We start from the raw sequence: 25,918 nt of genomic DNA, 5'->3' as shown, positions 1-25,918 counted from the left end.
GCACTAGTTTGTACTTCTTGCAGATCAACATTATTTTAAATACAACAATTACAAAATAAATTAAAAAAGAGTAAAGAAAAACATGTTTGATTTTTTTGTAGAGCAATCTTAATCTGTCAATAATCTTGATCAAGTATTTCCACTTCTGTAGCACTTAAATAGGAATAAATGTGAATCAACATCAAATGAAACAACTACAGTCTAGGAACTTTTAAGGTTTTTACATTAAAATCAATCAGATAGTTAACAGCTACCCATCTTACACCGTCTAACTTATGCCTACACTGCGCAAAGTGCAAAATAATTCAAAAAACACATTTTCGTAAAAGCAGAAAGTTGCTCTCACCATCAAAATAAACCCTGCAGACAGGAACGGAGCAAAACCCGCTTTCAACAGTATGGAACTCACGAAGGAAAGATAGGCAAAACGATGGCAAAGGATTCATATACATAAGTCTTGGATCAACCACTTTATAACATCGTTAAACGTCGAAAGTGAACTTACAATTGCTTCAAAGCAACTTCCTAATTCCTGGAATGTCTTGTAATATGTTGCAATCTCATCTGATCGGCACTACCTGTTGTTTACTAAACTTTTAATAATAATGTCTTTGTCCTTTAAAGCATATTTTACACAGCACATTTAAAGCACGGCATAGACGTATTGAAGTCTTCGCTTGCAGTAAACACTCGGATCTGGACAAAGTGCGGTTCTCGGGAGGGTTAACACACACAAATGCTGTCAGCTCGTCAGCAGAACGCGAGGTCCGAGTGCTAGCAAAGTCTCCCCAGTAGGACCTGTTGCAAGGCTGAAGCCGCAGCTGGACAAGCTACAAAGTGGTTTCGCCGCCCTGGTCTCTCCAAGCCTTTTCTGCGTTTACATCTTCATAATCAGACTCCATTTCTATCTTAAACTGTGGAACTGAGCAAGTGGCATTCCGCGAGTAGCTGAAAGCAGGAGAGGATGGGCAGGAAATCTTGAGGTGTAAAGTTATGCTGCCAAGAGATTCAGAATAGAAATATTATTCTCTTTGTTTTGGAACAGTACTAAGAAAGTCTTTGAAATATGACAAGCTACATTTACTGAGACTCTGAAATAATAAATACAGAAAGTGCAGGAAACAGGAAATTGTGTAGAGTGTAGTGTAGGCCCCCGATAGTCTTGATAGACCATGGATTTGCGCCTTGGAAAGTTTCCAGGATGCAAGCCTGGGCAAGGGATGTTTTTAATGGAAGACCGGCAGTTGCCCAAGCTGCAAGTCTCCCCTCTCCACGCCACCGATGTTGTCCAAGGGAAGGGCTTTAGGACCCATACAGCTTGGCACCAGTGTCATCGCAGAGCAATGTGTGGTTAACATGCAGCCTCAGCCAAGGCTCGAACTAGCGACCTTCAGATAACTAGACGAATGCCTTAACCACTTGGCCACATGCCAACTATGAGGGGTATAAATAGCGTAAATGCAAGTAGGCTTTTTCCACTGAGGTTAGGTGGGATTACAGCACAGGTCATGGGTTAAGGGTGAAAGGTGAAAAGTTTAAGAGGAACATGGGGGGAAACCTCTTCACTCAGGAGGTCTAGAGAGTGTGGAATGAGCTGCTGGTACAAGTGGTGCACACAGGCTTGATTTCAATGCTTAAGAGAAGTTTGGATAGGTACATGGATGGTAGTGGTACGGTCCTGGTGCAGGTTGATGCGAGTAGGCAATTTAAATGGTTTGGCATGGAGTAGATGGGCTGAAGGGCCTGTTTCAGTGCAGTAATTTTCTATGACTCCATAACTCTAGGAGGACGGATAGCATCTGTAGAAAGAAGCAACATTAAGACTGCATCATCAATCAAATTTCAGCAGAACTGGGAAGAGTTAATTATCAAACAAGAAGGCAGGACTATAGGGGTTGAGATATTGCACATTAGGGCTGACGGTATGTAACAGTTGTTCAAGATGTTGCTGAGGATACAATGGAAATATTGCATTCAAGTTCTGGATTCCTTGCTATAGAAAAGATGTTCCTTAGATGAAAAGAGTGCAGAAAAGGCTTACGAGGGTATTGCCCAGACTCGAGAGACTGGGTTATAGGGAGAGGTTGGGCAGGCTGGGACTTTGTTCTTTGGAGTGTAGGAAACTGAAAGGTGATCTTATAAAATAAGGGGCCCCTTATCTAAGAAAGGATGTGCTAACACTGGAGAGGATTCGAAGGAAGTTCATGAAAATGATTCTGGGATTGAAAGACTTATCATATGAGAAGCTCCTCACTAAAGAAAGTAAAACTAATCAGACACATTTCCTCCAGCTCCCATGTTACCCTTTCGAATTGTTTTTGGAGATACAAATCATAACAGTGGTGAAGAGTCAGTTGTAAATCGAATCGAGATGACGACCTACCTGTTGAACCACAGCACATTTTTTTCTTCTTTGCAAGTGGGGGAGAGAGAGTTGTTTGAGTTTAATAAAAAGCACAGCACATGTTTCTCCGGAAGAGGAGAAAAGTGGACAACTTCAAAAAAAAAGGCAGAAAACTGACCAACTTCTTGGGGTCAGAAACAGTGAGTACTGAGTATAATAACAATAAATAACAAAAGCAGAACTAGCTAGCTACATCGGAAAGATAGATGTGTTCAATAACACAACAGATGTTGTGCAACAGGGTGATGTAGATTGAACAAACTGAGCAGTATTTTAAAGCCAATGGAATAGTTGATCAGAAACGAGTGCCCACTTTTCTGTGCATGTTTGGTGGAAAACCACACAGTTTGCTTAGAAGCTGCTCCAACCAAACCATCAAAATGAGCTTTTGCAAATATTGTAAATGTAATGCCGGAACATTCAAAACCAAAACCATTGCTTATTGCAGCATGCTTTAGGTTTCATAGGTGGAATAAAAAGGAAGGGAAGTCCATTTCAGCCCAAGTGGCTGAACTGAAGATTGTCCAGGTATTGTCAGTTCAGAGATGGGCTTAATCATGCACTGAGAGATTGTTTAGTTTGTGGAATTTTACAAGAAAGCATTCAAAAATGGCTCCTAACTGAATCAAAACTCACATTTAAAAGAGCAGTAGAAATTGCTGTATCAATGTAAACAACAGCCTAAGACGCAATCTATTTGCAGTCCAGACTGAAAGTGAGTTTGAACAAAATTGCAACATCTAAATTTTCTTTTGCACTACCTTACTTTCCCTTTTCTATTTTTTAATCATGATTTATCATTTAAATTTTTGTTTTATTTATTATCGATTTGTACTCCAGGGAGCATGAAGCACAGAATCAAATATCACTGTGATGATTGTGTGCTCTCGTATCAATTGTTTGGTGACAATAAGATAAGGTAATAAAGTAATAAAATAGAAACCTGCCTGGCCAAACAATTTGTATTACCATTGTGGCAAGTGCTCAAGTTCACCAGACGAATGCTGGTTTAAAGGTGAAGCCTACAGAAAATGCAACAAAGTAGGACACATACAAAGAGCATGTCAGGCAGACAACAATAAATGGACCGCACAGGGAAGAGAGAAAGAAGACATTAAGTTGCAGTTCCAAAACAGCATTAATCTGCTTGCTGTTGATGAAAAACACTGTATTCACACAATATAATCCACATTGTCCAGTGAAGCTAGCCTGTAACACCTCTCCTTAATGTATAGGTGCAGTCATGTCACATATTATGAATGATGGAAGTGAACACACACTTCCTTTGCATCACATTCCTTTACCACTGCAGAGAAAAATTATGCACAGATTGACAGAGGCCTTGAGTCTGACTTTGGGTGTAAAACATTTTGCTGAGTACTTGTTTGGGAGAGAGTTTTCCTCATTACTGATCATCGCCACTAGTGTCCATTTCAATCCACAGAAGAGTGTTCCACTAACAGCAGCAGCTCGAATACAGAGATGGTTTCTGTTTCTTGGAGGACACAAATACAAGATCGGATTCAAGAGGACAACTAATCATGAGAATGTTGATGGATTTACCAAGCGAAGGGCAAGGGCCAATACGGTGTCGTCACAGAAGAGGTTGCCAGAACGAGGTTGAAGGTAATGTTGGACTGCCTTAAGGACTCCTAGGTCATCTAGGTATGGTCAAAATGGAAGCATCGACTCAAAATTTGTCTGGTGGCCTGGGATAGACCGGCAAAACCAGCACTTTGCCTTGCACTGTTAGGGATGCCAATGTCCAGAAGATGCCAAGAGTAATGCCTTCTCATCCCTGCAATGCCCTGGCAGAGGACTCACATGGACTTTGTCAGACCGTTCATGGGCACACATTTCTTGTGATAGTGGATACAGCTACAAATTGGCCAGAATTGTTCCCGATACCCCCCACTGGAGCTTCGTACACTGTAGACGTGTTGAGAAGCCCCTTCTCAAGGATTGGTGCTCCAGAACATTTAGTCAGTGACAATGGACCAGAGTTTGTTATGGAACAGTCTTAGTCATTCCTGAAAATGAATGGAATAAGATATATTACATCCACACCATGGATGGGGAGGGGGGAGAGGGGAGAGAGAGTGGGAGGGGGAGGGAGAGAGGGGAGAGCAGGAGGGGGAGAGAGAGTGAAAGAGAAAGAGAAATAAAAGGAGAAAGAGAGAGAGAAGCAATGCTGCAACAATGCCTACAATTGGAGAAGTTTAATACTGCAGATGATGAAAATCTGAAATAGATACCGAAATGCAGGAAATACTCAGCAGGTCAGGCAGCATCTGTGGAGAGAGAAAAACAATAATTCATGTCATCAGTCATCAGAAAATTAGTGGGGTATAAACACCAACCTGCGGTCGAGTGAATCAGAGTTGCTTGGTGATGCTTCAGCATGTACAGCTCCAATTGGGGGACCTTTCTCCTGGGAACAAATCACATTCACAGTTCAGGTGAGCTCACTATATTAAACAAGCTCCATGGTGAGCCTCAAAAAAGAAGCCAAATCTGGAGTAAAAGCAGTGAGTGCTGGAAATATCCAGTGGCTCAGGCAACAGTTGTGGAGCGAGAAGCAGAATGGCCATCAAACGTTAAACCTGTTTCTTTCTTTGCAGATGCTGCCTGACATGCTGAGTGTTGCACTCATCATGAAGGGTCTCAGCCTGAAACGTTGACTGTTTATTCCTCTCCACAAATACTGCCTAACCTCCCAAGTTGCTTTCGCACTGTGTGCATGTGTGTTGATGTGAATTTCCAGCATCTGTAGAATCCCTTGTGTTTATGTTTTCAACATTCCCCGTCTGTACATTCCATGTTGTAGATCTCAGCTGGTTACCATCAATCCCCTCTCTCCATAGTTCTATGAAAGGATTCCCTTTCACCCACCATCTCCGTGCTCGCCGATTCATACTGGCTCCCGCTTTAAACTTAGACCATCAAACAGAACTGCACAGAAATGCCTCTGACATATTTGCCTCCACCACCATACCAGGCAGTGCATTCCAGGCATCCACAACTCTGAGTGAAAAATGTACCACTCACATCCCCCTTGAACCTGCCCCCTCTCACCTTCAATGCAAGCTCTCTGGTATTAGACATTTCAAACTTGGGAAACAGATATTCTCTGTCTACTCCATGTCTCGCATAATCGTATAAACCTCTGTCAGGTCTACCCTCAGTCTCCATCGCTCCAGAGAAAACAACCCAAGTTTGTCCAGCCGCTCATGATGGCAATAAATTCATTTAAAGGTTCACAATTCTTGTTCCCAGTACGTCTGTAATCCAGTCCCACTCATCGTCCCCCCCACCACCATTTCTGTGACCTCTTCGAGAACCAAGCTCCCTCAGAAATAGTTCCTCATGCTTTAACCTTTGCTTCATCCTCATCTTCTATCACCCTGCCAGGGTCACCTTCTCTCCTTCCACTTCTGGCGAAGGATATTCAACCTGAGTCACTGACTCCGTTTCTCTTCCAGCTGAAGCAACCTGACCTGTTGAATATTTCCAGCAACTTTCTCTTTTAACAACACTATGCCCTTTCAACCTGAGCTTTATAACAGAGAATTAAGCTCTACACCAGCTTCAATTCCTCCTCTGTGTTAGTCTCCCACACCCCTCAATTGCTCAATCTTTTAAATATTTATCCGTCTCCATGCAATGCACACACTTGCTGTACACACTAGCAAAAATAAGCAACTATTCACATTGGCTTTATGACAAAAAAAACACAACAGGGACTCTTTCACATCAGGAAACTGAAGAAATTCGGCATGAGCCCCCAAATCCTCAAGACCTTCTGCAGGGGCGCCATTGAGGGCATCCTGACTGGCTTCATCACCGCCTGGTACAGGAACTGGTCCAACCTTGATCGCTGGGCACTGCAGAGAGTGGTACGGATAGCCTAGTGCATCTGTGGATGTGAATTACCCTGCATGGATGACATTTATAGCAACAGGTGCAGAAAGAAGGCCTGGAAGGTAATCGGGGGCACCAGTCACCCCAACCACAAACTGTTTCAGTTCCTTCATCTGGCAAACACTAACGCTACTGCAGCATTAACCAACAGGCTATGGGACAGCCTTTTCCTACAAGTCATTAGACTTATAAATTCACGTGTCTGTACATTGTGACGGAGTCATAACGCAAAGATTTTCATTACCTCATGTTGTGGGATGGATGTAAGATTTAAATAAATTCTATTCTAATGATCTGCCTTCTACTGCCCTCAAAAGCAGAGAATTATTAAGATTCAACACAGTGAAGTTCACGACAAGAGTTGGAATCGGTCCCAATAGTGTATGGAATTTAACCTTTTATAAGACATAAGATATTGGAGCAGACTTTGACCATTCAGCCTATTGAGTATGCTCCACTATTCAATATTATCCCTCCCCATTCTCCTTCCTTCTCCCTGTAACTGCTAATGTTCTCACTAATCAACCTTCACTTTAAAATACCCAGTGACTTGGACTCTACAGCCATTTGTGGCAATGAATTCCATAGATTCATCACCCTCTGGTTTAAGAAACTCACCCTCACCTGGTTTAAATAGATGTTATTGTATTCCAAGGCTGTGCCCCCCTGCTCTTGGGAAAGATCCTCTCCACATCCAGTCTATCTAGGCCTTTTGATACTCCATAGGTTACACTGAGAACTTCTCTCATTCTTCTAAACTTCAGCAAGTATAGGCCCAGAGCCATCAAACACTGCTATATGTTAACCCATTCATTTCTGGGATCATTCTTGTGAGCCTCCTCTGGACCCTCTCCAATGCCAGTATATCTTTTCTTAGATAAGGCATTTAAAACTGCTCTCAGTACTCCTTTTAGGACAAGTTCTGACTTGGTTTCCACAAACCTTTCCTCTGTTTGATTTCTTAGTGAAATAATTCGGTGCAACAGCTTGCTCTCCATATCGTGCGATCCAGTTTGGCAGGACAATATCCTAGACGCAACATCTATGGTCAATCCCGACCAACAGGGGGGCCTCAATTCGTTGTTCATCAAAGGCATGGGAGCTTACTCTAGAGCTTCTAAATATAGTTCATTGTCCCAGTCATGATAATTGTTGCAATTGTCAATTATAAATGCAATCTTCATGCTCTGACTTAAATATTGAAAATTATCCAAATTTATCAGAGATAAACTGTTCTTTCTAAAAATATTGATACTTTATGAAGACATCAAGTTCCCATCTACTGAAGTTACCAACTGCAGCCAGCAGCTTCAGATATTTACTGGAAGTGAGAGTCATGAACAAGGGGATAGAGCAACAAATAGGGCTAGACATTTAAAAACTAAGTTGTATAGAAATGTCTTTTTTAAAACTTTAGAGATACAGCACAGAACAGGATTTTCCTGCCCATCAAACCACACTGCCTAGTTACCCACGGATTTAATCCTAGCCTAACCACACAGTGCTGAGTGCAGGAGATGGGATGTTATGTTGAAGTCATGTAAGATGCCGGTAAAGCCTAATTTGGAGTATTGTATGCAGTTTTGTCCAGAAAGGATGTAAGTAAGGTTGAAAGAGTACAGAGAAGATTTACAAGGATGTTACCAGGTGTGAGTGGCCCGAATTATCAGGAAAAATGGAATAAGTTTGGACTTTATTCTGTGAAACATAGAAGATTGAGGGGAGATTTGTTAGAGGTATACAAAATTATGAGGGGTATAGATAGGGTAAATGCAAGCAGGCTTGTTCCACTGACAGGAGGGACTACAATTAGAGGTCATGGGTTAAGGGTGAAAGGTGAAAAGTTTAAGGGGAACATGAGGGGAAACTTCTTCACTCAGAGTTGTGGGCACGTGGAATGAGCTGCCAACGTAAGTGGTGCATGTGAGCTTGATTTCAACGTTTAAGAGAAACTTGGATTGGTACATAGATGGTAGGGGGTACAGAGGACTATTGTCCCATGCAGGCCAATGGCAATAGGCAGTTTTAATAGTTAGGCATGGACTCAATGGGCTCAAGGCCTGTTTATGTGCTGTCCTTTTCTATAATTTTAGGACTCTCTGACAGTTTAAATGACTAATTAACCAACTAATCGTCTTCAGACTGTGGGAGGAAACCGGAACACCCAGAGAAAACCCACATGCACACAGGAGGAATGTACAAACTTTCTTACAGAGGATGTTGGAGATGAACTCCGAGCACCGACTCTCTGAGCTGTGATCATGTTGTGCTAACCGCTACAGTACCAGGGTGCCCAGAGGGTGTTGAATCTCTGTCCTTGAAGGCAGGTAATTTAGGAGGAAGTGGACAAATATTTAAAAGATCCAGTGCATGATAGTCGTAAGGGACTGGCACAGAAGAGGAGTTGAGGCTGGCCTAGATCAGCCATGGTCATGATTTCCTTCTCCTTCTCCTACTTTCATGTGCTCTTAGCGTCATACAGTATGGAAACAGGCCATTCAGCCCAACTGGTCTATGCTGACTCACACCCTACGTTCTTGTGTTAAATCTATTTCCACAAGGTATAGGAGCAGAATTAAGCCACTCAGCCCATTGAGTCAGCTCTGTCACTCGATCATGGCTGATTTTGTTAAACCCCATTCCCCTGCCTTCTTCCAAAATCCCTTAAACCACTTAACATCAAAAACCCATCAACATCTGCTTCAAGTATACCCAGTGACCTGGTCACCATTGCCATCTGTGGCAACGAATTCCACCGATTCACCATGGTTGAAGAACAAGCATTTTTCATCTCTGTTCTAAAGGGGCACCCCTTTATTCTGGGGCTGCGCCCTTGGGTTTCACATTGGTGGCAGCTGAATGTCAAAAGTTGTGTTGAAACTTACTTATTGCTACACAGGAGATACTTTGGCCTACCAGGTCCATGTTGGCTCTCAACAGAGCAATCTCCAAGTCCCTTTCCACACTCTGTATTTCCCTGTGGCCGTCTCTCATGTCCACCAACTTTCCCTTAGGTTCGTTTTGGCACATACCTCCACTTGGGGCAATTTACATTAACCGATTAACCTACCAACACATTGGTCGGGTGTGGGAGGAAGCCGGGAGCAACACACACAAACACACACACACACACACACACACACACACACACACACACACACACACACACACACACACACACACACACACACACACACACACACTCACGCGTGTGCCGGAGCAACTCTGCAGGTCAGGCAGCTTCTATGGAGGGGAATAAACAGTTGCTGTTTTGGCTGAAACTCTTCATCAGGACTGGAAAGGAAGGGATCAGAGGGAGAATAAGGAGGTGGGGTGGAGGGGAAGGAGTACAAGCTGGCAGGTGATAGGTGAACACGAAGAAATCTGCAGATGCTGGAAATTCAAGCAACACACACAAAACGCTGGTGGAACGCAGCAGGCCAGGCAGCATCTATAGGGAGAAGTACAGTCAACGGTTTGGGCCGAGACCCTTCATCAGGACGAAGGGTCTCGGCTGGAAATGTCAACTGTACTTCTTCCTATTGATGCTGCCTGGCGTGCTGTCTTCCACCAGCATTTTGTGTGAGGTGATAGATGAGATTAGGTGAGGGGTTGAATGGTGGGTAGGTGGGGGAGGGGGGAAAATAGGGAAGGTGGGTGTTTGGGTGGATTCCTCTTCTTCAGCTCTTTATCTCTTCCACCCATCATTCCCTCACCTGATCTCACTCCCTCTCCCTATCCACCCACCGACCCCTCCCTGGTTTCACCTTTCACCTGGCAAGTTGTACTTTTCCTTTCCTGTTCCTTCTTTACCTGCCTTCTGCCCCCCTTCCTTTCCAGTTCTGATGAAGGGTTTCGGCCTGAAATGTTGACAGTTTATTCTCCTCCAGAGATGCTGCCTGACCTGCCGAGTCCCTCCAGAATTTTGCGTGCGTTTCTCAAGACTTCCGGCATCTGTAGAACCTCTGTTCATCACTCACAGGGAGACCGTGCAAGTTTCACGTAGACGGCACCCGATGTCAGGATTGAACCCACATTCCAGAGCTGTGCAGAAGCAGCCCCACACTGCTCTGGATGGATATATCTCACAGTGACTACTAATCATCCTCGAGGGCGTCATATGGTAGCATAACGCTGCTACAGTGCCAGCGATCACTGATCACGGTTCAATTCCTGCCACCGTCTGTAAGGAGTTTGTACGTTCTCCCCGTGACCGTGTGGGTTTCCTCCCACACTCCAAAGATGTACGAGTTTGGGTTAATGTGTCGTGGGAATGCTAGGTTGGCTTTGGAAGCTTGGCCACACTTAAGAGCTGCCGATCACAACGCTTACTGATTTGACTTGAGACAAACGACTGTATGTTTCAACACATATGTGACAATTAAAGTTGACATTTAATGATCAATTCGGCACCATTCCTGTGGAGATATACCAATGGCGATTAATAGGAAGAGAAAATGCACTAGGCAAAGAAATGGCCACTATATAGAGAGCATGCTAAAGGCTTCAATAGTTGATCATTAGAGATGATTAAAAGAGAACTGATTAACTTGTTAAAGGATTTAGTGAGTGAATTGGTTATTGGCATTAAACATATGGAAGAGGTCAGTGGATTAGTTGAGAGTCTAGTTCAGGGGTTCCCATCCTGGGGTCCACAGATCCCTTGGTTAATGGCTCCATGGTATAAAAAAAGGTTGGGAACCCCCGTCTAGTTCAAGAGTTAACTAGCATGCCACTGCTGGCTGTTTTACTCACTAGCTGGGCCCTGGGAGCCGTTTTTCTGCGTTTCAATTGGTTCCAGAGGAATCTTTACTGGAGCAGAGTGAGTGCAAGTCTTGTCTTGGGAGGAAACCTGGAATTTCAGGCAGAGTGTTCAGGGATTTAGTTGACAAGACATCGTTCTCTTGAAACTGGCAGCAATGTACCAAAAAGTGTAGAAAGCCCAATAATCTGAAGTACTGTTCTTAAAGTTCAAAGCAAATTTATTATCAAAGTATATTTATGTCATCATATACAACCCTGTGATTCATTTTCTTGTGTGCATTCACAGTAGTGGGTGACGGGGTGGAGATACGTCTCCACCAAAGGAGGTATAAGGCTTTTCTTCCATCTGCTAGCCTGCAGGTCACCCTTGGACGAGGTGTAACACCTGCTTCATTCCCCGATCAGGGTCACGTGAAGCCGCGGGATCAGGAGATGGGTGGTCGTACGAGCAGCTGGTGCACATCACAAGTCCTGGCTATGCCAGGCGGACAATCTCGGAAGAGCATTGATAATGGCTGGGTTCACCCATCTTGTAAAGACACCGCCCAGAAGAAGGCAATGGCAAGCCACTTCTGTAGAACAGTCACAGTCATGGATAAAACCACAATCGCCTACCTGATATGACACAGTGCATAATGATGATGGTTTGTAGTAACCATATAACAATTACAGCACAGGAAACAGGCCATCTCGGCCCTTCTAGTCCATGCCGAATGCTTACTCTCACCTAGTCCCACCGACCTGCACTCAGCCCATAACCCTCCATTCCTTTCCTGTCCATATACCTATCCAATTTTTTTTTTAAATGACAAAATCGAACCTGCCTCTACCACTTCTACTGGAAGCTCATTTATAGTTTTATAGTAGATACAAAGAAAGACAATAGAATTAATGAAAAGCTACACACAAAGATGGTCAAATAACCAATATGAAAAAGAGGTCAAACTCTGCAATTACAAAAAGAAAAAAAAACAAATAGTAATAAATAATTGAGAACACAGATTGTAGAATCTTTGAAAGCAGGTCCACAGGTTGATGAATCCGTTCAGATTTGGTCTGAGTGAAGTTATCCGCCCTGGCTCAGGAGCCTCATGTCCCTGAACCTTGGGGAGGCGTACTAAGGCAGGGTGGAACAGATAGCAGAATATGATTCCCAAACTGTGTGAAGTAAGTGTCCTAGCACCGAGAATAGATTCTCAAGGTTGAAATTATGATCGGGTTCTCGGCCTGTACTCGTATGAACTTTCAGTCGGACGGTCAATTACCAGGCGGAAGTGGTCATTCCTCACTGTATGCCCCACCAGCTGAGGTGCCCCTTCTATAGTATCAGCCCCTTGTCCTCCCCCAGGAATGGAAGGGTGCACTGAATGCTCCCCCAGGAACGGAAAGGTGCTGAATGCTCTGGTGTGCAGCTTTTTAGTTGCTAAAGCAGATTGGTCACATATCAGAATTACCACTCAAGTCGACAGGATTTGTTAAGAAGGCATATGGTGTGTTGGCCTTCATCAGACAGGAGGATTGAGTTCAAGAACGATGAGATAATGTTACAGTGTTATAAAACTCTGGTTAGACCACACTTGGAGTATTGTGTTCACTTCTGGTTGCCTCATTATAGGAAGGTTGTGGAAGATTTAGAAGGGGCGCAGAGGAGATTTACCAGGATGATGCCTGTGAGGTAGAGTGAGCTAGGGCTTCTGTCTTTGGAGTAAAGGAGGATGAGAGAGGTATACAAGACGATTTGAGGCTAAATGGCTAAGACAAATTCCAGTGCCAATTCTGGTAGGCTTGCATTTCATTTCAACAACAAAACAACCCTTTTAAGAAAGGACAAATTGTTCCCATACACAATGGCCAGATGGAGTAACTAGAACAGTCGAGGCTCTGAAGCCCATTTCCTTGCACACAAAGTTTGTCAGATGTCAGTGCTGTGCACCAGTGAAGAGGATGTTTCCTATAGTGGGGGTGGGTCTAGAATGAGAGGGCATGGCTGCAGAAGATGATAAGGAATTGCTTTAGCCAGAGGGTGATGTATTTGTGGAATTCATTTCCTCAGGCTGCTGAGGAGGTCGAGTCATTGGGTATATTTAAAGTGGAGGTTAATAGAATCTTGTTTAGTAAGGGTGTCAATATTTATGGGGAGAAGGCAGAAGAATGTTGAAAGGGGTAATAAATCAGACATGACAGAATGGCAGAACAGACTTGATGGGCCAAATGTCCTAATTCTGCTACTATGTGTCACGGGCTTATTTAGGCAAATACTCACCAGCTTAGTTAATAAGAAAGATCTGATCACTTTGGCAGGGTTGTACTTGAGGCCCCCCCTTCCCCAGACCCCCAATACTCAGAGGGAGGTGAGAGTGTAGAAAGAGCTGCCAGCACAAGTGGTGCATGTGACCTCAATTCAATGTTTAAGATAGGTACCTGGATGGAGGACTCTGGTCCCGGTGCAGGTCGATGGGAGTATGCAATTTAAATGGCTCTGCACAGACTAGATGGGCCAAAGGGCCTGCTTCTGTGCTGTACTTTTCTATAACTCCAGTAAGCAAGAATTAGAGGAGGAACTATATAGAGGGAATTTGCAGAAAGCTGTAGGAATTTGGATAGGTCCATGGATAGGAAAGGTTTAAAGGGATCTGGGTTAGACACAGGCCAATCACTGACCAGTGGAAGAAGCTATCCCTGGTTTTCTTTCCTGAAGATCCTGGCTGTTGTTGCTGGCTTCTACTTCATGCACTTTACAAAGACTTCAGCTCTACACCTCACTGACCAGTGTGGTACAAAGACATTTTCCACCAGCAAATGTGATGAGTATTAATTCTCAGTATTCATTCATTCATCTATCTATCTATCTATCTATCTATCTATCTATCTATCTATCTATCTATCTATCTATCTATCTATCTATCTATCTATCTATCTATCTATCTATCTATCTATCTATCTATTTATTTAAGTTCAAGTCAAGTTGAAGTTCAAGTCAATTTTTTTTGTCATTTCTACCATAACTGCTGGTACAGTACACAGTAAAAATGAGATAATATTTTTCAGGACCATGGTGCTACATGAAACAGTACAAAAACTACACTGAACTACGTAAAACAACACAAAAAAACTACACTAGACTACAGGCCTGCCCAGGACTGCATAAAGTCCACAAAACAGTGTAGGCATTACAATAAATAATAGGCAAAACAATTGGCATAGTAGAGGGCAGTAAGTTGGTGTTAGTCCAGACTCTGGGTATTGAGAAGTCTGATGGCTTGGGGGGAAGGAACTGTTACATAGTCTGGTTGTGAGAGCCCGAATGCTTCGGTGCCTTTTCCCAGATGGCAGGAGGGAGAAGAGTTTGTATGAGGGGTGCATGGGGTCCTTCATAATGCTGTTTGCTTTGGGGATGCAGCATGTGGTGTAAGTGTCTGTAATGGCAGGAAGAGAGACCCTGATGATCTTCTTAGCTGACCTCAGTATTCTCTCTCTCTCAGTTTTACTTATCTCTCTCTCTATTTATTTTGTCTTCTTTTGCATGTTGATTTGTTTGTCCGTCTTTGTGTGTAGTTTTCCAGTGATTCTCTTGTATTTCTTTGTATTTACTGTGAGTGCTGGCAAGAAAATGAATCGCAGGGTTGTAAATGGAGACATGTACGTACTTTGACTTTGAACTTTCAGATGAGATGTTAATCAGAAGCCCATCTGTGCTTTCCTTTGAATGTAGGATTATCCCTGATATTATATGAAGTGCCGGGGAGATATCCCAGCCAATATTTTCTCCTCAGTCCATTTCTACTCAATATTATCTTGATGTTTGTGGAATCTGCAGATATGAGTAGTAATATTTTTTACATTGGACTGGTGATTTGACTTTGCTGGTTCCTGTATGCTTTGAAACACTGAGAGGGGCCTGAAGGAACGTGAGTTTCTTTTTGTTCCCTTGACAGGAGCTCAGACCTCCTGAGCTCGTGACCGAAGGCATTCCAGGAACAAGAGGCGATGTTGCTAATGTTATACGCACCTGACCGCGGCAGCTTCCGGGGCTTAGACGCTCCAACTCCTCAGAGTATGGGTAGCTGGCTCACGCCACTCCCACTAATTGGTGGCCACGCTATGGCTCCAGGATTTTAATATTTAAAGAGCACCTGAGCTGAAGTTCGGTGCTCAATCATCAGCTCGACTTTGGATTTTCACCTAGTGTCCAGTTTAGAATCCTGTCCTCATATCGGTCTTGTGTTGTGTCTCGATTCTAGCCATCTCAACTAGGTCTCTAGTTGCAGTTGCAGTGTGCTCCAGACAAAGGCAATGGGCCTGCGTCATTTCCAATGACTTTTCCCCACATGTTCGGACCAAGTTGGTCAATTTTTGATGTGGTTACTGGTGTTTTCCTCACACTGATCGGGAAAATTTGTCTTTCTGGGGACAGGTACTAGAACTGAACTCTGTCCTGATGGGAGATCAGTAGAGCAAGCAATTGTTCAGTGAAGGCTCTGTGATTTTCACAGGTGATCTGTCAGTTCAAGGGTTTTAACCTCAATGAGTACCATGTGCACAAGGAGATTCCCAGGGCGCCCAATAAACGCAAGGGCACAGCAAGAAGCTGCATCAGAGTGTACAACATACATGTTTAACATGAAAGGTATTGCAATCAATTTCATATTCTTGGCACCTGTCATCAATAGTGCTGCCTTTGAGTGAAGATGGGCAGCCTTGACGCCTTGTCCCTTTGCCCACAGCACTCTGAAGGCTCACCGCCTATGTTCAGTCACTGGCCCAATTATCTCAGTCCATGGACAGCCAATCACTCTCCTGCCATTGGCTTGGTGTCTTTTTGCCCTGTTAAAAGTGCCATGTGGATGGAAGTTGTTGCTGCCACCATGTAGGCAGTGGAAGATGGTTCCACAGCTTTAACAAAGCGGGGGAATGGAATGGGGTTTACTCACCTCCTGGGTCTTGGTCCTTGCTGCAGTATCACAGACTGGCCAGCAGGGTGCAATGTCCTACAAGTGATGCTGCCTTTATCAGCAATGCAGGCAAAATACAGGAGCAAGTCAATAGGTCAAGTGGATAAGGGGTTCCCAATCTTTTTTTATATGCTATGACCAATCCCATTAAGCAAGGGGTCCCTGGACTTGGGTTGGGAACTCCTGTTGTAGAGAGAAATGAACAGTTGACGTTTCGGATCAAGACCTTTCATCATGTAACATCAACAGTTTATTCCCTTCCATAGATGCTGCCTGACCTGCTGAGTTCCTCCAGCATGTTGTGTGTGTTGCTCAATATTTCCATCATCAGCAGATTCTCTTCTGTCTGAACCTTACCAAGAGTGGGAGTTTCCTCCTTTGTAATTTTCACGGCTCCACTTCAATCCTACAGTTGGGATGGTTCACATACAAGTTCTCGGGACTTGGAACTGACATAAGAAGATGGACTATTTACCCTTCTTCCCCATTCCCCACCACCAACTCCATTCTGACATGGATTGTTTCAGGCCTTAGTTTAGTTGTTGGATTCCAGTCCCTGCTTTCAAGGAAGCCTTGAAGATTATTTAATATTATTAAAACAGTAACACTGTTAGGTTCAAGACAAGATAAAATTTATCTTCACTAATATTGATTGCTTGTACATTCTGTAATATGCACTGAGGAATTAATTCTGTAAAACTCCATTGATCTGGTCTATGGCAGATCTACCAGACTATTGGATTTTATTTCTAATAATAAACAAATCCACTTTCAATTCTCTTTGTTTAGATGTTCCACAGTAGACTGATAAACACTATGTTTAAAGAGAGTGGGAAACAGAACCAGTTGAGTTTAAAGGGACATTGGGAACCAGTGCCCCAGTGAGTGTGAAGTAGGACCCTGGAGAACAGGAAACTAATGTGGGAACTGGAACCGGAGAGTGGGAAATGAATGTGGAAACTGGGGCCAGAGAGTGGGAAATGAATGTGGGAATTCCGGAGAGGACTCCAGAGAGCGGGAAGAGTATACAGAAATAGCACTCAATGAAGCAAGTGCCAAACTGATTTCCAAATAGTTAGAAAAGCTATTTCTGTTCTCTGTACTTCCAGAACATGGCATCTCGGAGTGAGGTCTGAGGCAGGGATACAGGAGCCATCAGTGTAACTCCTACAACTGTCTCCAATCCCTGGCTAAGCAGGAATCTACCCTTTGATGTGCTCAAGCCAGGGTCTTGACGTTGACTATATCAGTTGGCATGGGCTGCAAGCCCTTGGCACCATCCGGCAATTGTAGACATTCAGCAAACCATATTTCTATAGCAACTCCTTCACCAAGACTGCACCCAGAAAACCAACATTACTCTTTGACGATGACCTGGTTACCTAACTGGCAGACTTGGTGACCAGTCATTAGTAACACCGGCTACTAATCTTGGTGAACCAGCTTAGACATCTGACCTAACTGAAGAATTCTTCCAGTCAGCAAGTTGCCTGAATTAAGGTGGATGTACTAGAAATTCAATCCTGCATCTCTTGCTGTGACCCCATTAAAGTGAATAGAGTCATAGAGCACTACAGCACAGAAACAGGCCCTTCGGCCCATCCAGATCATGCTAATATATTACTTTGCCTGGTCCCATCTAGCCACACCAGGACCATAGACATACATATCCCATTCCAACATACCTATCCAAATTGAAATCAAACCTGCATCCACCACTTCCACTAGCAGCTTGTTCCACACACTCACCACTCTCTAAGTGAAGATCCCCTCATGATCTTAAATATTTCACCTTTGACTCTTAAACCACGACTTCTAGCTGTAGTCCCACCCAACCTCAGTGGAAAAAAAGCCAGTTTTCATTTGCCCTGTCTACGTCCCTCATAATTTTCCATACTACCATCAAATCTCCCCTCAGTCTCCCGCACCTGGCGGAAAGACTCCTAGCCTATTCAACCTTTCCCTAGAACTCATCATTGACAATATTGTAAAATTTCTTGTGATTGACTGGATAAATTCAATGCACACATACTCTGGACATACAGATCGCAAAATGGTTTCTAATCTGTGGAAAGATAAATGCCAGAACCAACCAGGTTTCTTTTCTTCCTGACCTGGCTTCAATTACTGGTACCTGGTCACTTTTGCTGTACATTTTGGTTGGCAGCCAACACTGAGCTGAAAATGGAAGCATGTTTTGCTTTCCAATATCACCACTAAGAACTGCAATATTGATTAAGGACTTTGGCCAACGGTGAAGACCAAAGGGCAAAGGATGGAAATAGGTGTTCAGTACTCCTACATGTTTCCTCCTCCAAGAGGACCACAACCTTGCTGTAGGGTTTGGAGGCTTGCGTGCCTCAATGCCCCGGAGAGCTATGTTGGCTGGACTCAGGGCTTTATGCTTTGGCTCTTGGTAGGGTCATCCATGCCAAACAGGTCAAAGGGTAGAGGCCAGACTAAGAGTGGTCCACCGGTCCTCCAGGTTCAGGGATTAAACTCAGGGCCAACAATCCTGACTGGTAAAACAAAGCTGCTATGGAAACAGCAATGAAAAAATCCTTCTATATCTGATTGCGACGGTACTCCTGAGCCTCCACCCAGGACTGGCATGACTGACAATAGTGAAAACCGAGCTACTGGCATGATGGAGGAAGCTCTGAACTTTGCCAGAGATGGAGGACATTCAGTGCTACCCTAAGTGCCAGTGCCGTAATGGGCAGTAAGTTCATAGGTTCATGGACAATTCAGAAATCTGATGGCAGAGGGGACGATGCTGTTCCTAAAATGTTGAGCGAGATTTAGAGCTTGCTTCCGCTCCACAGGAAAGTGGTGAGGCCAAATTGGAGTATTGTGCGCAGCCTTGGTTCCCTCCCTCCAGGAAAGATACCGTATTGATAAGATTGAAAGATACAGAGACAATTTACAAAAATGATGCCAGGATTTGAGGAACTGAGTTACAGGGGAAGGTTGCATAGGTTAGGACATTATTCCCTTGAGCATAGGAGAATGAGGGGAAATTTGATAGAGGCATACACAACCATGAGAGGTATTAATGCAAGCAGGCTTTTCCCAATAAGACTGGATGAGATGAGAACAGGAGGTCATAGATGGTGGGTGAATGTTTAAGAGGAACCTGAGGGGGGACTTTTTCACTCAGAGGGTGGTGAGAGTGTGGGACAAGGTTGTGGATGCGGGTTTGATTTCAACATTTAAGAGGAACGTGGATGGGAGGGGTATGGAGGACTATGGTCGCAGTGCAGATTGATTGGATTAGGTGGATTAACTGCCGGTTAACTGTCGACTAACTATTACTTGGATTGCACTACCTGTATGTATAATCTATATTTTCATTTATATTTATCATTATTATTGTTATGAGCAGAGAGACAACATCTGCCGGAAGTAAATTCCTTGTATGTGCACAGGTACTTGGCGATTAAAGTCTGATTCTGATTCTGATTCTGATTAATAGCTTGCCATTAATAGATGGGCCGAAGGTTCTGTGTCAGTGCTGTTGTATTCCATGACTCCATGATTCAGTGGAAGAGTTGAAATCACAAAGTACAACTAAACTGGAGAGAATTTCTCCCCATTAGCTGCTCACCTCATCAACGCCGTCTCCGACCTGGTCTTTGCTCTTCAACTTTTTTTTCTTCTTGTCTTCTTCTTTCTTCTTGTCTTTCTCCGGTAAGATGTCATCTAACCAAGCGAGGTCGTGCTGGGAGAAGACAAGATCCAGCATCTTTCTCACGAGGATGAGAGCAAGGATCTAGCACATCAGTGGAAGTCAGGATAAGACTGTGCAAAGGAACATTTGTGCAACAGCAACACAATTGCTAAACTAATTAACACAGAATGCAAATTCCTTCATCTTAGAGAATTGAATCACGCTGTGAGAGTAACTTCCAAATTTCTAAAACCATCATTGAAGGCTGGATTGGGCTGTAACTAACAACAAAAAGAGACTGGTCAAAGACAGATAGACAAACGGACATACGCTATTGATCCTGAGGGAAATTGGGTTTTGTTACAGCCGCACCAACCAAGAATAGTGAAGAAATATAGCAATATAAAACCATAAATAATTAAATAATAGTAAGTTAATCATGCCAAGTGGAAATAAGTCCAGGACCAGCCTATTGGCTCAGGGTGTCTGACACTCCGAGGGAGGAGTTGTAAAGTTTGATGGCCACAGGCAGGAATGACTTCCTATGACGCTCAGTGTTGCATCTCGGTGGAATGAGTCTCTGGCTGAACGTACTCCTGTCCCTCACCAGTACATTATGGAGTGGATGGGAGTCATTGTCCAAGATGGCATGCAACTTGGACAGCATCCTCTTTTCAGATACCACCGTCAGAGAGTCCAGTTCCACCCCCACAACATCACAGGCCTTACGAATGAGCCACGTGCTATTGGATGGTGTTGTGGATTTCACTTGTCCCTGCAGTTAACTCTTATGCATTCAGTGGCCACGTTATTAGACATCTCACTTACCTAATAAAATGGCCACTGAGTGTATGTTTTAGTCTTCTGCTGTAGCCCATCCACTTCAACGTTTGACGTGTTGTGCGTTCAGAAATGCTCTTCTGCCCACCACTGTTGTAACGTATGATTATTTGAGTTACTGTCGCCTTCCTGTCAGCTTGAACCGGTTTGGCCATTCTCCTCTGACCTCTCTCATTAACAAGGCGTTTTCACCCAAAGAACTGCCACTCACTGGACTTTATTTTATTTTTTGCACTAGTCTCTATAAACTCTCAAGACTACTGTCTGTGAAAATCCCAGGAGATCAGTAGTCAAAACCTCCCTGCCTGGTACCAACTGTCAAAATCATTCCACGGTCAAAGTCTCTTCCCCATTCTGATGCTTGGTCTGAACAACAGTTGAACCTCTTGACCATGTCAGCATGCTTTGATGCATTAAGTTGTTTGGCTGATTAATTACTAGCTTGACGAGCAGGTGAGTGAGTGTAGGTGACCTCTTTCCCCACCACCGAGTCTTGTCCATGTTTCCCAAGGTAGGGGTATCAAAAGCAAGAGGACACAAGTTTCAGGTGAGAGGACAGACCTTTAAAGGGGATCTGAGGGGTAATTTCTTAGAAAGAGAGTGGTTGACATCTGGAAGAAAGGAGATGGTGGAATCAGATACAATTACTACATTTAAGAGGCATTTAGGCAAACAAATGGACGAGGCATGGAGAGATGGAGTCCTAATATTTCCTTTTCAAGTGAATATCTAAACCTCTTTTGGAAGTTGACACTGAGACTGATCCGAACAGTCAATGCATCCCAGATTCCAACAACTCCCAGAGGTTAATCTTTCCAATGTACCTGCCTCTACCACCATCCTGGTAGTACGTTCAAAACACCCACCACTCTGTGTGTAAGGAAATCAGCAATCCCCCGCAAGAGAAAATCTGCAGATGCTGGAAATCCAAGCCACACACATAAAATGCTGGAGGAACCCAGCAGGCCAGGCAGCATCGATGAAAAAAAGGACAGTTGACGTTTCAGGCCTCCGTAGATGCTCCCTGGCCTGCTGAGTTCCTCCAGAATATTTTGTGTGCGCTGCTCTGTCATTCCCCTTTACCTTCCTCCAATCACCTTAAAAATACCAGGAACAACATCACTGTGCCTTTCCGGTCACTGTCTCTAACTTCGGGAGCTCTTCCCAACAGTACTTTTGGAGCGCTTTCACCACAGAGACTGTAGCCGCTCAAGAAGGCAGGCCACAACCTCTTTCTCAAGGACCAGGTGCTGATGGACCATAAATTCTGGTCCTGACACCCTACAACTGCAGTTGGAAATAGAACTGGATTTCTGTTCAGTGAAATCTCTCTCATGACCAGTGACATTTTACAATAGACAATAGGTGCAGAAGTAGACCATTCGACCCTTTGAGTCTGCACTGCCATTCTGAGATCATGGCTGATCATCTACTATCAATACCCGGTTCCTGCCTTGTCCCCATATCCCTTGATTCCCCTATCCTTAAGATACCTATCTAGCTCCTTCTTGAAAGCATCCAGAGAATTGGCCTCCACTGCCTTCCGAGGCAGTGCATTCCAGACCCCCACAACTCTCTGGGAGAAGAAGTTTTTCCTTAACTCTGTCCTAAATTACCTACCCCTTATTCTCAAACCATGCTCTCTGGTACTGGACTCTCCCAGCATCTGGAACATATTTCCTGCCTCTATCTTGTCCAATCCCTTAATAATCTTATATGTTGCAATCTGATCCCCTCTCAATCTCCTTAATTCCAGCGTGTACAAGCCCAGCCTCTCTAACCTCTCTGCGTAAGACAGTCCGGACATCCCAGGAATTAACCTTGTGAATCTACGTTGCACTTCCTCTACAGCAAGGATGTCCTTCCTTAACCCTGGAGACTAAAACCGTACACAATACTCCAGGTGTGGTCTCACCAGGGCCCTGTACAAATGCAAGAGGATTTCCTTGCTCTTGTACTCAACTCCCTTTGTAATAAAGTCCAACATTCCATTAGCCTTCTTCACTGCCTGCTGCACTTGCTCATTCACCTTCAGTGACTGATGAACAAGGACTCCTAGATCTCTTTGTATTTCTCCCTTACCTAACTCTACACCATTCAGATAATAATCTGCCTTCCTGTTCTTACTCCCAAAGTGGATAACCTCACACTTATTCATATTAAACGTCATCTGCCAAGTATCTGCCCACTCACCCAGCCTATCCAAGTCACCCTGAATTCTCCTAACATCTTCATCACATGTCACACTGCCACCCAGCTTAGTATCATCAGCAAACTTGCTGATGTTATTCTCAATGCCTTCATCTAAATTGTTGATGTAAATCGTAAACAGCTGTGGTCCCAATACCGAGCCCTGTGGCACCCCACTAGTCACCACCTGCCATTCCGAGAAACACCCATTCACTGTTACCCTTTGCTTTCTATCTGCCAACCAGTTTTCTATCCATGTCGATATCTTCCCCCCCCAATGCCATGAGCTCTGATTTTACTCACCATTCTCCTATGTGGGACCTTATCAAATGCCTTCTGAAAATCGAGGTACACTACATCCACTGGATCTCCCTTGTCTAACTTCCTGGTTACATCCTCGAAAAACTTCAATAGATTAGTCAAGCATGATTTGCCCTTGGTAAATCCATGCTGGCTCAGCCCAATCCTATCACTGCTATCTAGATATGCCACTATTTCATCTTTAATAATGGACTCTAGCATCTTCCCCACTACTGATGTTAGGCTGACAGGACGATAGTTCTCTGTTTTCTCCCTCCCTCCTTTCTTAAAAAGTGGGATAACATTAGCCATTCTCCAATCCTCAGGAACTGATCCTGAATCTAAGGAACATTGGAAAATGATTACCAATGCATCCACAACTTCCAGGACCACCTCCTTTAGTACCCTAGGATGCAGACCATCTGGACCTGGGGATTTGTCAGCCTTCAGTCCCATCAGTCTACTCATCACCGTTTCCTTCCTAATGTCAATCTGTTTCATTTCCTCTATTACCGTATGTCCTTGGCCCATCCATACATCTGGGAGATTGCTTGTGTCTTCCCTAGTGAAGACAGATCTAAAGTACTTATTAAATTCTTCTGCCATTTCCCTGTTTCCCATAACAATTTCACCCAATTCATTATTCAAGGGCCCAACATTGTTCTTAACTATCTTCTTTCTCTTCACATACCTAAAAAAGCTTTTGCTATCCTTTATATTCCTGGCTAGTTTGCGTTCGTACCTCATTTTTTCTCCCCCGTATTGCCTTTTTAGTTAAGTTCTGTTCCTTAAAAATTTTTCAATCATCTGTCCTCCCACTCATCTTAGCTCTGTCATACTTCCTTTTTTTTTAATGCTATGCAATCTCTGACTTCCTTTGTCAACCACTGTGGCCCCTTTCCCCCTTTTGAATCCTTCCTTCTCCGGGGAATGAACTGATTTTGCACCCTATGCATTATTCCCAAGAATACCTGCCATTGCTGTTCTATTGCCTTTTCTGCTAGGATATCAGTCCAGTTAACTTTGGCCAGTTCCTCCCTCATGGCTCCATAGTCTCCTTTGTTCAAATGCAACACTGACACCTCCGATCTGCCCTTATCCTTCTCAAATTGCAGATAAAAACTTATCATATTATGGTCACTACCTCCTAATGGCTCCTTTACTTCAAGATTGCTTATCAAATCCTGTTCATTACACAACACTAAATACAGAATAGCCTTGTCCCTGGTTGGCTCTCGTAGAAGCTGTTCCAAGAATGCATCCTGTAGGCACTCTACAAACTCCCTATCCTGGGGTCCAGCACCAATCTGATTCTCCCAGTTCACCTGCATGTTGAAATCCCCCATAACTACTGCGACATTACCTTTGCCACATGCCAATGTTAGCTCCCTTTGATTTTGCTTTGATGTAACTGATAATTGCTGGTGTGTTGGGAGCAGATAGGTTCTATGAAGGAATCTCCAGGTACACACTTGTCCAAGGTAAGTAGGCTGATTTTGTAATTTTGATTCTGACTTTTGATTTACAGTACTGTACAAAAGACACTTCACATATATATAGCTAGGGTGTCTAAGACTTTTGCACAGTACTGTAGTAATTTTATGCATTGCACTGTTCTGCTGCCATAAAAAAAATTATGACATGTGTGAGTGATGATAAACCTGATTCTGATCTGGGTCTCCATCGTGGACTGTGAGTGGGAAGGGGCACGGAGAGGGGAATCATGGTTGGGAAAAGGGGAAGGGGAAAGAAAAGCAGAGACATTCTGTAGTGATCAATAAACCAATTGTTGGAAATCAAATGATCTTGCTCAGAGTCTGAGGGCTGGGTGTGTCTGCCCCCATGCCCCCTTGCCCGGCATTCCTTCTGTGCCACCTGTCCCACGCCCCTCCCACTGCACTCCTTCCTTGCCATTCCCAACATCCTTTGCTCCTGTCAGATTTACAAACTTGCTCTCTGCCCCATGTTGACAAATACAGTACAGTGCAAAATTCTTAGGCATTTGTGCCCAAGACTTTTGCACAGTAGTGTATGGCTTCAGTTAAAATGTCTATTTTTTTTTTGTTCAAACCTCTGGATTGGTATAACACTTGTGCCTGAAGTAACACACGTGTGAAGTGATGCATCTTGGGAAGTTAAATACCAATAGGGCACATACATTAAATGGTCGGGCGCTAAGGAACATTGCTGAGCAAGGAGATCTTGGGGACTTCCAATTCCACTACAGACATTCTATACAAGTGGCTGCACAGGTAGTTATGATGGTGAAGAAGGCATGTGGCATGCCTGCCTTCCTAGGATGAGGCACAGAATATAGGATTCAAAGTACATTTATTATCTAAGTATGCATATAGTATACAAGCCTGAGATTTATCTTCTCCTTAGACAGCCACAAAACAAAGAAAAACCATGGAACCCGTTCAAAGAAAAACATCAATACCTTTCATCCCATGCAAAAAAAAACAAGTCACGCAAACAGCACTCTGCAAAACACTGGTTAGATTACACTTGAGTATTGTGTGCAGTTCTCATTAACATAACAGATTCTACAGGAGCTGGAAACCCAGAGCAACACACAGAAATGTCCCGATGAAGGGTCTTGGCCTGAAACATTGACTGTTTATTCTGCTCCATAAATGCTGATGACCTGCTGAGTTCCTCCAGCATTTTGTGTTGTGTGCACTCGACACTGCTCTATGGGAAAGATATGGTTGTGTTGGAGAAAGTGCAGAGGAGATTCTCCAGGATGTTGCCTGGATTGAAGGGTCTCACTTATCTGGAGAAATTAATAGATTAGTCTTTATTTCCTTGGAGTGAAGGAGGCTGAGGGGGTGACGTGATAAAGGCATACAAAATTTTAAGAAGGCTTAGACAGAG

At 43.8% G+C, this 25,918-nt stretch overlaps 1 protein-coding gene across 1 annotated transcript in view; it reads right to left on the bottom strand.

Annotated features, from left to right (window-relative positions):
* Positions 1–205: 205 nt before the first annotated feature.
* Positions 206–25,918, bottom strand: part of slc4a5a (solute carrier family 4 member 5a) — a 166,926-nt gene continuing 141,213 nt past the window's right edge. Inside the window, exons 24-26 of the mRNA XM_059964691.1 lie at positions 19,649–19,813; positions 4,765–4,835; positions 206–996 (exon numbers count right to left, since the gene is read on the bottom strand). Coding sequence (XP_059820674.1) covers positions 831–996; positions 4,765–4,835; positions 19,649–19,813 — 402 coding nt within the window. The 3' untranslated portion in view covers positions 206–830. The remainder of the gene's footprint in view (positions 997–4,764; positions 4,836–19,648; positions 19,814–25,918) is intronic.

The sequence above is a fragment of the Hypanus sabinus genome, chromosome 1 (genome assembly GCF_030144855.1).
Source record: "Hypanus sabinus isolate sHypSab1 chromosome 1, sHypSab1.hap1, whole genome shotgun sequence".
Lineage (NCBI taxonomy): Eukaryota > Metazoa > Chordata > Chondrichthyes > Myliobatiformes > Dasyatidae > Hypanus > Hypanus sabinus.
Note: the sequence above shows the minus strand (reverse complement) of the source record. Positions and strands in the feature narration are given on the sequence as shown.